The sequence below is a fragment of the Lepus europaeus genome, chromosome 15, assembly GCF_033115175.1.
Source record: "Lepus europaeus isolate LE1 chromosome 15, mLepTim1.pri, whole genome shotgun sequence".
In the NCBI taxonomy this organism is placed as follows: Eukaryota; Metazoa; Chordata; class Mammalia; order Lagomorpha; family Leporidae; genus Lepus; species Lepus europaeus.
In genome coordinates this window covers 85,691,190-85,705,069 of record NC_084841.1, presented here as the reverse complement: position 1 = coordinate 85,705,069, position 13,880 = coordinate 85,691,190, and the positions used below count along the sequence as shown (strand labels likewise).

The following is a 13,880-nucleotide window of genomic DNA, read 5'->3' as shown; positions in this document are numbered from 1 at the left end:
GTTTTAAATGGTTATACCTACTACCCATTGCAGTTACTAAAGGAGAAATCATTATTCTGAAAATAAATATAAATTCAAGAGTCATCACAATTCTGTCCCATTTTTAAATATCTTCATTTCCTCATGCTTTTCTAGTAGAATGTAAGGTCTATGGGCAGAGATTTTTGTTTGCTTTGAACTGTTTTCCCGCAAACAGTACTTGGTATTAAGTATTCAATAAATCTTAATTGAATGAATGACTATCTGCTCTCCAACATAAGGCACCCACTTAGTGTTTTACATTGCAGTGTGTACCTTCCTGTCTCTTACTCTGTATCCAAATTCTGCTTGTTAGAAATACATCTCAAGTTTCACTTCCTGGTTGACAGCTTCCTGATAATTACAGATGAGGCATTTTTGTTGGCAGTTCTGGCTGATCTTGGCTACTCACTATTCTAATTACTACATAAGTAAGACCTACTTAGAAAAAGAAAAGCACCAAAATATTGCAGTATGTACTTTCTGGAAACCAGTGTTGAAGGTTTTTTTTATTAGGAGTCAGAAGAGCCTTTATCTCCAGGTGACAGATTGTGCCACAGGTTACCATTGCTATGTCCCTAATTTTTAATTACATCCCTAATTCATTGGCTGTTTGAGTTAGTCACAGTTTCGTTTCATAAGTTTGTTAATGTTTTCTACAAATTAAATCATATAATTTCTCATCCTGAATTCTAATTATATATTTTTATAGTTATAAAAATAAATAAATGGCATGTTTTTAACTTTTTAACTGTATGTAAGTGAAACAGATTTTGTATATACAGTTTTAAGAACACAGTACTTCAGCCAGCACCGCGGCTCACTAGGCTAATCCTCCGCCTTGCGGCGCCGGCACACCGGGTTCTAGTCCCGGTCGGGGCACCGATCCTGTCCCGGTTGCCCCCCTTCCAGGCCAGCTCTCTGCTGTGGCCAAGGAGTGCAGTGGAGGATGGCCCAAGTGCTTGGGCCCTGCACCCCATGGGAGACCAGGAGAAGCACCTGGTTCCTGCCATCGGATCAGCGTGGTGCGCCGGCCACAGCGCGCCTACCGTGGCGGCCATTGGAGGGTGAACCAACGGCAAAAAGAAGACCTTTCTCTCTGTCTCTCTCTCACTATCCACTCTGCCTGTCAAAAACAAACAAACAAACAAAAACAAAAACAAAAAACACAGTACTTCTCTTTTTTTATTTTTTATTTCATAAATGTTAATTTACAAAGTGCAACTTTTGTATTGTTGTGGCTTCCCCCCCCAACCTCCCTCCCTCCCGTGGCCCTCCCCTCTCCCATCCCACCCTTTATCGAGTTTCATTTTCAATTACCTTCATATACTGAAGATCAACTTAGTATATACTAAGCAAGGATTTCAACAGCCTGCATTCAGACCACCGCACAAGGTATAGGGTACTGTTCGATTAGTAGAAGAACACAGTACTTCTCACTCTACCCTCCTTTATTCCCACCCTCCCTTTCTTATTTTTCTTTTAATTTATGCAACGACATATTTTCAGTTTACTTTATAATCACAAGCTTAATCTTCCATTAAATAAAGAATTCAAGTAGTAAGGAGAAAAACATGTTCGTCAGGAGTATAGACAAGGGCTATAAACAATAATCAAATCTCAAAATGTCAGCTTAATTCCTATAGATTACCTTTTTTTGTAGTCTGTACATTAGTCACCACAAATCAGAGAAAACACATATTTGTCTTTGGGACTGGCTTATTTCACTAAGCATAATGGTCTCAAGTTGTATCCTTTTTGTTGTGAGAGACAATAAAAAATGATTCTATTTTTTTTTCATTTTTTTTATGGCTAGGTAATATTCCACCATGGACATAGCACATTTTCTTTATCCAATTATCCAATCATCAGTTGATGGACATCTGGGTTGATTGCATATCTTAGCTATTGTGAATTGAACTGTTATAATGTGGGGGTTACAGATAACTCTTTCATATTATAATTTAATTTCCTTTAGGTAAATTCCAATGAATAGGGCTGCTGGGTCATATAGATGTATTCAGATTTTGAGGAATCTCCCTACTGTATTCCATAATGGTTGTATTAGTTTACATTCCCACCAACAGTGTATCGGGGTGCCCCTTTTCCCCCATCTCTGTCAACATGTGTTACTTTTGATTTTTAGATGATCGTCCTTTTTAAAATTTTATTTTTGTTTCATTGGAAAAGCAGAGAGGGAGAGACAGACACAGAAAGATCTATCTGCTGGTTCACTCCCCAGATGCTGCCAACTGCCAAAGCTGGATCAGGCTGAAGCCAGGAGGAGCCTGGAACCTAATCTAGTTGTCCCCCATGAGTGGCAGGGCCCCAGGTACTTGTACCATATTCTGGTGCCTCCCAGAGTGTGCATCAGCAAGAAGCTGGCATTGGAATCAGAACCAGGACTCAGACCCAGGCACTATGAGATGAGGGCATCCCAAGTGGCTTCTTAAGTCACTATGCCACATGCCTGACATCTAGTAAACTTTTAATAGATAAGATCACTTTAAGAATTACCTCAAATACTTTGTGTCTTAGTGTAACAAGTTGTTTCATAACTGAACAAACTTCAAATTGTTCTTTGCAAATGTGCTATCCAATGCATTGAATATCTAAAAAATAAATAAGTATAAAGTAATTTGTTTATACAGAAACTGTGTAGTAGTACTTGTGGTGTGCATTTTGAGCCTGGAGTGAAAATAGGTTACAGTAGTTTAGAGAGTCAAAATACTCACTAGCCTTCCAGTAGCATTCTACTGTGTTTTTTTTTGAGAACAGACAAACTGATTATCTGTCAAAGTAATACCACTCCTCTGAGGTGACCCTATGTCCTCAGATTCAGGCAGGAATATGACCAGAAACAGCAGAGATCCAGCAAGGTCGGCTTACTTCCTGAAACTGACACTTCTTGCAGCAAACAGGAGCAGCCTTTGGAGACCATACACCCCACAATAAAAACAACTGACACTTTTTAGGGCTATAATTATGCACTTCTAAATTATACATTATTCTAATTTTTTGACAACTTGATGAGGTTGACACTATAATTACGACTATTTTACAGATACGGAGACAGAGCAAAGAAGTTGAGTAAATTCTTTTAGGCTTTGAGTCATCCCTGACTGGACTCTCCTTCCCTCCCCTTTCCCACTCCCCCTTTTCTCCCTTCAAAATGTATCTGGAAATGTATGTCGTTCCCCTTCTAAATGCATCTGGAAATTTGGAATATGAACACCAACTGAAGCTGACTCATCTCCCTGCTTCTTCCTTTGTGCCTTGTACCTTGCGGCAATTAGAGGGTTCCCTTTAAAAACGAGTCAGGTCATGTCATTCCTCTGTTGAATATTGAAGATGTTTTACATTTCATTCAGAGGAAAACAAAAGCCTTTCAGGGCAATCTTATTAGTTACATGAATTCTTTTCTTTGTACTATTCCTCTCACTCTTTCCATGCTTTTTTTTTTTTTTTTTTTTTTTTTTTTTTTTTTTTTTTTTAAACTGTGCCAGGTTGTTTTTTTTCTTTGTATTTGTTCAGTCTGCCCAAAATGATTTTCCACCAGGTATCTGCTTGTCTAACTCTCTCATCTTGATGTTTTTGTTTAGAAGTTGGCTTCACAATGAAACTTACCTAGACAGCTTATTCAAGACTGCAACATGCTATACCTTGCAAGGCATTTACCAGCTTCTAACCTATAATAGAATTTACTTTATTATCTCTTTCGCTTGCTAGCATATGAGTGTACTTCTAAAAGTTCATGTAATCTAGAGTGAAAAGATAAGTGTACTTTGGTGCATAAATATTTCAAATCCATGCATGATATTTTCATCACACACTTTCCTGAACTTTTTGAAGTGTAAGTTCCTTGAGGATAAGGATCTTTGTTTTGTTAACTGATGTATCTCAAAAACTAGAATAGAGTCTGGCACTCAGGAAACATTTATTCAATCAATTTATTAAATGGAGTTTTCTTAGCCACAATTAACATCTAAAGTCAGGCTTCAGGAACCTGTATAGCTAACTTCTGAGCTACCATGGAGAGGCACTGATAAAACCTAAGACCTCCCTGTCCAGAACTGTTGAGAGCAGGTAAGATAAACAATGTATAAGAAAAGTGTTCCCTCTAATCATCTAGTGATTGACTAACACTTGGAAGGTAAAGATGTCTTCTTGTTTATATTGTTCTCTAATACATTGGACTCTTTTAGTTCTTATAGGTCAGTATAACAGCCCCATCTTAATTTTATTCTTTGAAGAGCTATATACATTATCTTAGCCGGCGCCATGGCTCAATAGGCTAATCCTCCGCCTGTGGCGCTGGCACCCTGGGTTCTAGTCCCGGTCGGGGCGCCGGATTCTGTCCCGGTTGCCCCTCTTCCAGGCAAGCTCTCAGCTGTGGCCCGGGAGTGCAGTGGAGGATGCCCAAGTGCTTGGCCCTGCACCCCATGGGAGACCAGGAGAAGCACCTGACTCCTGGCTTCAGATCAGCGCAATGCGCCGGCCACAGCGCGCCAGCCACGGCGGCCATTGGAGGGTGAACCAACAGCAAAAGGAAGACCTTTCTCTCTGTCTCTCTCTCACTGTCCACTCTGCCTGTTAAAAAAAAAAAAAAAAACCTATATACATTATCTTGAAATCACATATTTAGATCCAAATATTTGCATAGTAATATATCTTAAAGGACAAAATACAATTATGCCCCATTCTGCAACTAATACTAAGTACTGTCTTTCAATCTTGAAGTAAGAATTAGTGCTTTGTAACAAACAAGTCTGTACGGCCAGCAACATGGCCATCACCATTTGCTATCTAGATCCTATGTAACCTTTTAAATTTTTTATACTCTTAAGTCATTTTACAAATGACTTGTAGGAGACTAAAGGGCTAATCCGAAAACACTTTTAATAGAAAATGTAATCAGAATTTAAATGTAGCAAACCCCAATTTTTGTTCTGTATTTTCTGGGACATAAAAGGCTTACATCCTTGAAATGGACATACCTGGAGACACTCTTAGTTTAAATGCTGCTCCATGTTTCCGTCACATCTCTCATGCTGTACTTACTCTGCTGCTTTTTGCACTGTCACTGTCAAAATGCAATACCAATTCTGGGTTATGATTCTTATTCTCGTATCATCAAAATGCAGTACATTTGAAAACTTCCATGGCTCATAATGGTGTTGGAGAGTGCAGTCTTCTTGAGTCCATAAGCATAAAACATTTTTATGTTTAGATTTATAAATATCAATTAGGACTTTTAAATTTCCATGTTTCCCTTCAGTCGCCTTTTATAAAAACCATTTTCAGCACTTGTCCAGTTACATGATACTAAGTAAATTTTGATGCCCAACCAGAAATTTAAAGAATACTCGGATTACTTTTCTGCAAAGCTGGATAATGATGATGTCCTTTCTATTGAATGACCAACTAGATCAGACTATTATATTTCCTGCATTTCCCTGAGAAATGAAATGGTTCACTCAGTGATTGTTGCATTTAGAAATTCATTGAGTGCATTATCAGCTGAAGGATGTAGCCTGAGTTGTGCTCATCAAAATCCATTTTGCCATCACAGTAGAATCTAGAGTGTTGCTCTTTATCTGTATTCACCTTCTGATTCTTCTCATAGTTGTCAGACATCTTACTTAGCTCTCTCTTTCACCATCGTGAGCAGAAAATTAAGAGTTCTAAATTGTTAGCTGTTTTGTAAAAGCTAATAAAATACAACAAAGATGGCTTTTAATTATTTTTGGTAAGGTGCTGCAGTACTTGGCAACACAGTAAAAATACCAAATGGTGGTGCAATGGAGATGACTAATTTCACTATTTGCATCATACTCCAGACCAGAAGTTGGCAACATTTTTCTGTCAAGGACCAGTTTTAAATATTTTATGTTCTGTGGGCCTTTCAATCTCTGTCTCAAGTATACTTCCGCCTATGTAGTTAAAAGCGATCCCAGACGATATGTAAAGGGATGAGCAGTAAAAATTATGTGCAAAAACAGGTAGTGGGCTGGACTAAAAGGCATAAAATACTAACCCTTACAAATGTTCTGAACTGCCCAAAAGATAAACAAAAAAAGTAAAAATAAGTGCAGTGGACACTGAAAGTAGAATTGAATATTGATTCTGTGGAGGTACTCTTTTCTTTTCCTGACATCTTTTTATTAATTGAGGGATTTGGCAATTAATGCCAGTTCTGCTGCAATATGGAATATGCGTTTCTAAAAGTCAGCATTATACATAGTCAAGCAATAAAAGCCAACAGGGCCTGTGGGCAAAGTGGGGTTAGAGAGATAACAGTCGGAAACTTTACCAGTTGACGAGAAAGATTGGGACACCATTTGTGGATGTCTGGTTACAGCTTTCAACACATTTGGTTAAATGAGGGAACTGTTGGGCCTTTCAGGTGGCTGCCGTTTCAGTCTTCACTTATCTCAGTCCAGTTGGGTATAGTGTTCTATAGTCACTGTTTCCAGTTATGATAGGACAAACTTAAGTTTTAAAATCATAGTATTTGCTGTAAAATATGCCAAAACTGACTTTTTGGAAATGGCCTATTGGTTGTTCATGGGACATGTTCTAGGGAAATGGTAAAGAAATCAGAATTTCTTTGGAAAGTGAAGGCTTTTAATTTATATGTTATTGTATGTCTAGATTTTAGTATTACAGATACTTTGTGTGGCTTTTTAATTGGTAATTGGCAATTTAATTTCCCTTAAGACTTAAAGAATTACTCTAAAATAAGAAATTTGAAGATTAGATCATAAATCTCTTAGATGTTTGCTACATTTCCATCAAGAATTCATAAAATAATTTTAATAATTTTAAAAATTCAGGATCAAGAACAAGTACTCAATGATTCAGTAGATGGCAAGGAAATCTACAATACAATTCGTCGTAAAACAAAAGATGCCTTTTATAAAAATATTGTTAAGAAAGGCTATCTTCTGAAAAAGGGTGAGTAAACCTTAAAGACTGAGAATTTAATTTCATTATTTTACCAGTGATCTAGTTGATAGAGGGACATTGTAAATATGAAGCCTTAAACTTTGGGGTATGTATTTAGTGAGTTGTGTTGACATGAATTATTAGTAGTTGACATTCGTTTAGAGCTTATGGTGTTAGCATTCTTCAGAATTTAGTTTATCTACATTAAGTCCTCATTTCCACCGGAACCTTAGGGAACAAGCTTGTATGTTGCCATGTATGCCCTTAAACTTGAAGGTGGCTTCTAGGCTAGGTGTTTTGATTCTTTGCCCTGTTCCCTTGAGCCCCTTTCCCCCCCCCCCCCCTTTTTTTTTTTTTTTGAGAAATTCCTTATGGCACTCAACACATTCATGGTGTTGCTGTTTTCATAGATTTGCCTCAATTTGACATTAAGACATACTGGGAAGTTGGGTGGGTGTCTGATAGAAGAATTTTTTCCTTAAGACTGCAAAAGAATTATTCCAAAATAAGTATTTTGGAGATTTGATTACAATGAAATCTCTGAAGATACAGTTAAGGTAACCTTATTATTTATTCTGTGACTCATTAAAACAGTATAACAAGTATTTTCCCATTATACAAGGATTGGTGCATTGTTTAAGCTTGGAAATAAAAATTGAAGTACATACAGTTTTTGGCGGGGACAACAGTAATTTTTATGGTTCTAATATGTACAGGTTCACATATTATTGTTTGGCTAAGAGAAAACAATTTGTTTTTAAACAGGCAAAGGAAAACGCTGGAAAAATTTATATTTTATCTTAGAGGGCAGTGATGCCCAACTTATTTATTTTGAAAGTGAAAAGCGAGCTACAAAACCAAAAGGATTAATAGATCTCAGTGTATGTTCTGTCTACGTTGTGCACGATAGTCTCTTTGGAAGGTAAGAATTGGTCTTCTGTTTCCCTTTTTGGAATTATTTTATAATAAAATAATATGATCAGATCATTTAAAATAGCATATCAACTTAGAGTATCCTAAAATCATCTTCCAAAAATTTCAGACGTACTTTTGAGGGTAATTTTTGCCTTGCTTGTCTATTTTAATTGCGAAAATTATTCTCCACTGTATTATGTTGAAATCTTTGGAATGACATTTCTTATGGTGACTTGACCTATCTAGCAGATTTCCTCCTTGTTTCACCAATGAGATTTTCAGCGACTCACTGAGTCTTACAACTTTTTCTCTAATTCTTATCACATTCTCTTGCTAATGCAGTATGTTTGATAATACTGTGTACAAGCAGTAATATTAACTCTCTATGGTATGTTCCTAAGAAACTTGACATTAAAAAGCAATTGCAATATGAAAATAAAAAATGGACTATTTCAGATTTGAAGTACAAATGTTTTTTTCTCTTACATTGACTTGAGAATTTTTTTAAAATAAATATTAAGTGTGTAAGCTACATTCTAAAAAATCCTAAGATAAATTCAGCTTTTGTCATTTATCATTTACTGTGGGATGGTTATTTCTACTTGGCAAGTCTAGGTCTTATCATGTGAAAGGTATGTAATATCTACAGAAATGCCTGTAAAGCATGCCACTTAGTCATTTTTTTTCCCTGAGTGGTTTGAGGAGATTATGTTAATACCATTTGTGATATCATGGGTAGTCAGTTATTTTAATTGGTCAAATATATTTTAAGTGATGAATAAAAAATTTTCTTTACAGCAGTTTTTTTTTTAATCTTAGCATTTATATTGTGAATTTTTTATTATAGAAAGCATTTCATAAATTCATCTGACCTTGATATCATCTTTTTAGCCTGAACACTCCCTAAAATCTCATGAAAAGAGTTGCCCTAGAAAACTTTTGTTTTGGGTTGGGTGAGAATGGAGTTTCCTCAAGGTTTTTTTTTTCCCCCTGTGCCTTAGTGCAGCCCACCCCCACCCCCCACCCCCAGTATTAAGTTTTGGGTTGCCTGAGTAGCCAAGGAATCAGATTGCTCTGATAGATTGAAGCCATTTGGTGCCCAGCTATGTAGCTGGAATGGATCTCACAAATAGTGAACCTGCAGTAGTTGTGGGTGACATGACTGTTGGACATACAGCAACATTCTTCATCACCAAATATAGTTTATTAAGTGATAAAAATAGTTAAAACAATGAATAGAGGGATGAGGTTTGGGAGCCAAGTTTATTGAGTTAAGTAATCGTACCAGAATATCCCTGTAAGACTGGTTGCAGGAGCCCTAGTGGTCACAAAAATGTGAAGATATTAACTCCCTTATATAACATTTGCATATAATCTGTATACATCCTCTTGTCTACTTTTTAAATAATTTTTCAAAGATTTATTTATTTACTTGAAAGAGTTAGGCAGAAAGAGAGAGAGAAGTCTTCCACTTGCTGGTTCACTCCCCACATGGCTGCAATAGTGGGGCTGGGCTGATCTGAAGCCAGGAACTTCTTAGGGTCTCCCACACGGGTACAGGGGCCCAAGCAGTTGGACCATCTTCTGCTTTCCCAGACCATGGCAGAGAGCTGCATCTAAAGTGCAGCAGCCAGGGCTCAAACCAGTGCCCATATGGGATGCCGGCACTGCAGGCAGCAGCTTTACCCGCTATGCCACTGCACTGGCCTCCCTCTTACATACTTTAAGTAATCTGTATGTCACTTAAAATACCTAATAAAATGTACATTTGTGTTTTATATTAAAACTTTAATTTCTTATTTGAGAGACACATAAGAGAGAGACACCTAGACAGAGATCTCCCTTCTTCTGGTTCACTCCCCAAATGCCCACATGGCTTGGGACAGAAGATGAGGGAGAAATCAGGAGATGGAAACTGAATCCAGGTTTCAGGAACCCAACCACTTGAGCCATCACCACTGTGTCTCAGGGTCTACATTAGATTGAAGCTGAAAGATGTCAAATGCAAACACTGCCGTGTGGGATGCAGGTGTCCTGACTCGTGGCTAAATAAAGCACTGGCCAAATGCCCATTCTGCTTGTAGTTTTTTTTTTTTTAAAGATTATTTATTTTGCTTGAAAGTCAGTTATACAGAGAGGAGAGGCAGAGACAGAGAAGTCTTCCATCCGATGGTTCACTCCCCAATTGGCCTCAATGGCCGGAACTGTGCCGATCCGAAGCCAGGAGCCAGGAACTTCTTCTGGGTCTCCCACGCGGGTGCAGGGGCCCAAGGACTTGGGCCACTCTCTACTGCACTTCCGGGCCACAGCAGAGAGCTGGATGGGAAGTGGAGCAGCCAGGTCTCGAACCAGTGCCCATATGGGTTGCCTGCACTTCAGGCCAGGGTGTTAATCTGCTGCCCCACAGGGCTGGCCCTGCTTGTAGTTCTTATACTGGATTGTTTAGGGACTGACGAGAAAAATGTTTGTCCATGTTCAGTACAGTTGTAAATCTTTTTGAAATATTTTCTATTCAGGTTGTTTGAATACATGGATTCTGAACCCACAGATTTAGGAGGTTGATTGTAATATGAAAAAATGGCTCTTGAGAGGAGTCTTAGAAGATGGGTATGAATTTATTTGCATAGTTGAACAGAGCTTCCCTAGTAATGTGCCATGAATCTTTGTAGCTGTCCTTTGAGACATTGGTGGTTGTAAAATGTTACTGTACTAAAAATACTAAAACAAGTCTTTTTACATTTCAGTAACTGTGACACTTGAAATTATACAGCTCCCTCTATAAGCTATTTTAATTATTTATTGGGAAAGAGGATTATGCATAATAGCTGCAGAAAAAAAGCTCTAGTGGCCGTACTTCAATCCCTCTTTAAATCATGCAATTACTCTCACTTTAGTCACAATTTTTTTGTGAATCACCAATGAAGTTTCTCGAGTTCATGCATAAATTTAGTTTCACTTTGTTTTCTACATTCTTTCTATTGAAATGGAAGTTAAAATTGTTTTCATTATTGTTGTAAAATATATAAGGGAGTCTGGAAAAGAATCTAGCTAATTTAAGGTTTTTTTCTTCATTGTTACTTCTTTATAATTGAGTTTAATATACACATTTATTTTTGTACCATAAACGAGTTTGTTCATTTTTGCACTAGAAAGTCAATAGATTCACAGGATAAAAGCAGTAGTCTTAAAATTAAAAAAAAAAAGTACTAAGAAAATATAATGAATTTAGATTATTGAAACCAGTAAATCTTGTTTTGTCCAGCTCAAGTATTTTATTAGCATAAAAGTTAATAAGTCAGTGGCACAAGACACATCATTCTGGTGCCATACCACTGAACACCTTCTTCTCAAGAAGAATGTCAACTGTAAACTCCCAAGTGATAAGCAGTTTAGTCTCTCCCCACGTCTTTTTTTTACAGATCTGTCTGTAGAATCGGATTAGAGCTGGAAAGCTTGTTAGGAATCAGTAAGCTGAAGGTGATGCAAAAATGCCTCACACAAAATTGGGAAGAATTGCATGTTTTACCAGTTGAGAATTGCCAACACTCTGATTTTCAAATAAATAAGTAAATCTTAAAAAAAAAGCAAACTAATAGAAGAGATACCACTTTTGTCAAGTATTAGGTAGTATTCAGATAGTATTATCCATAAATGCATTCATTTTAGTGAATCCAAGTGACAGACTGTATTTATATCCAGACACTACATTTTCACTGCAAACTGCAGAAATTAGAGAAACACTTGGAAGACGAGTGTTAGTCACTCAAAGAGAAACCAAAACTATTTAGGGTAAAGTTTTCTAGATAGTAAATGAATCCTTCGATACAAAGTTGGGTCTATGGAAATGCTATTTAAAATTACGATTAGTGATGAGGCTTCATGAGCAGCTAATACGTTCAAAGCAGAAGCTGAACCTTGGAAAAGAAAGGTTAAAAATGATTCACCAGTAGTATTTCTTATTTGGATAATATGAATCTTCTAATAAGTTTGAGAAAAAGCTTTAGCATTATTGACATGCTCTATGAGAACAGGTGCAATCAGATTGAAAATATCTTTTTGCACTATCAAAAGATTGGACCACATTATACTTGACAGAGAACTGCTAGAGTTAAAAGAAGATCTCGTTCTTTGGAAGTACAATTTAAAGAGATTAAATTATCCCTATCTTAGTTAATATAAGAGTTTCAAATTATGTGTCATAAAATGCAAATATCAGGGCACAAAAGCAGAGATTGTGAATAAATGCTGTTATCTTTTTCTTTATTGTGTTATCACATACATGGAAGGCATTGAATATTTCATGCTTTGTATAAGTATGGAACCCAGTACACTGACCTTTAGCATTTATAAAGTTTAAGGGGAAAGTCATCGACAGTGTTTTGCAGTGATTTGATGTGCTTGCCACGCCAGCTTCTGACACAGTGTTGGACAGCACTGCTTTGTGTGGCTGCTCTTCTGCATGACTCTGGTTGCACAGATGTCCAGTTTTTCCAGATTATTTTCAGCAGTATTAAAAAGTCTGTAAGGGCTGTGTTTCTTTGTATTAGACATTTAATGCCACTTAAAACATTAACCATTTCAGAGGCACAAGTTGAAAGATCTTTTGGTGATAGAATTATTTTAGTGAATATTTGTGAGAATTTCTATACCTTCAATTTTTCCTAGATCTTTACTTCGGCAGTATTTATTGTTTCACATTCATTGATGAAGGATATTTTGCGAGACATTAAATTTTACATTGGCAGTAATTTTCCTTGACCATTTTAAAGGTCGTTGTCTGCGTTCCAGCATATTCCTTGTCATTCTCATGACCTCCTTTGAGGAGTAATGGATTTTATTTTTTTTTTCCTTAGAGGTCATGCAGTTCCTCTTTCTTTGGATGCTTTGAAATGTTTCCTTATATTAGAATTTCAGCACTAAAATGAAGATGTGCCAAATGTAAAATTAAAAAAAAAATTATCGTAGTGTTTATAGAGCTTTTTCAACCCGAGACCTGATATTTTCTGTTTTAGAATTTTGGTGTTTTTTAACCAGGGCTTCTGCCACATTGTCCTGTCTTCAAGATTGCTGTTAACTTGTTGCACCTTTTCACTGTATCAGTGTGCCTGTTACTGCCTTTGTTGTTTTTTCCCCTCTTTGGGTTTCAAGCTAGATATTTCCTTCTGATCTTTCAGTTAAATCAACTTATTAGTATCTAAAATTACATTTTTGATCGTTTTCCATTTGATCATTTTTTAATGCAAACCCAGTTTTCTGTGTAAAATTTATTGTTATCTGCTTTAATTGTAGTTATTTGGATTGCATGAATATCTTCTTGTTTATTTTCCTGTTAAAGTCATTTGAGTCTGGGTCCTAGAATGCACATAAGTTTGACTGAATGATGGACAATGAGTGTAAAAACGGTGGAAGCCATGGATAATGTTGCTGCCTCCAGAAGGGATTGTTCTTTTGACAGATGGAGTAGGGGTGAGGGTGGGGTTTGGTATGATGAAGGCTGTCCTATGTAAGTTTTGCCATAATTACAGAAGCATGAGCCCTGAAGGGTTCTCAGCTGAAAGATAATTGTTTTCAAAGATTTGTTTTATTTGAAAGAGTTACGGAGAGAGGAGAGACAGAGTTACAGAGAGAGGAGAGACAAAGAGAAATCTCCTACCTGCTGGTTCACTCTTTAAGTAGCCACAACGGCCAGAGCTGGGCCAGGCTAGAGCCAGGAGCTTCATTCGGGTCTCCTATGTGGGTGCAGGGGCTGAGGGCTTGGACCATCCACTACTGCTTTCCCAGGCCATAGCAGAGAGCTGGATCGAAAGTGATGCAGCCGGGAATCAAACTGGTGCCTAACTGGGATGCCAGCATTGCAGGTGGCAGCTTAACACGCTACGCCATGGCCATGACACTGGCCCTGAAAGCTTTTTCTTCGAAGACTCTAAACTCTATTTTTCTCTCCCAGTACTGTGAGACTACTGGATTTCCTGGTTAGTGTTTTTAGTCTTTTAGCTGCT

The 13,880-nt window shown here is 37.3% G+C and overlaps 1 protein-coding gene across 1 annotated transcript in view; it reads left to right on the top strand.

Annotated features, from left to right (window-relative positions):
* Positions 1–13,880, top strand: part of RASA1 (RAS p21 protein activator 1) — a 93,562-nt gene that overhangs the window by 62,484 nt on the left and 17,198 nt on the right. Inside the window, exons 10-11 of the mRNA XM_062212438.1 lie at positions 6,855–6,975; positions 7,732–7,888. Of these exons, the coding sequence (XP_062068422.1) occupies positions 6,855–6,975; positions 7,732–7,888 (278 nt within the window). The remainder of the gene's footprint in view (positions 1–6,854; positions 6,976–7,731; positions 7,889–13,880) is intronic.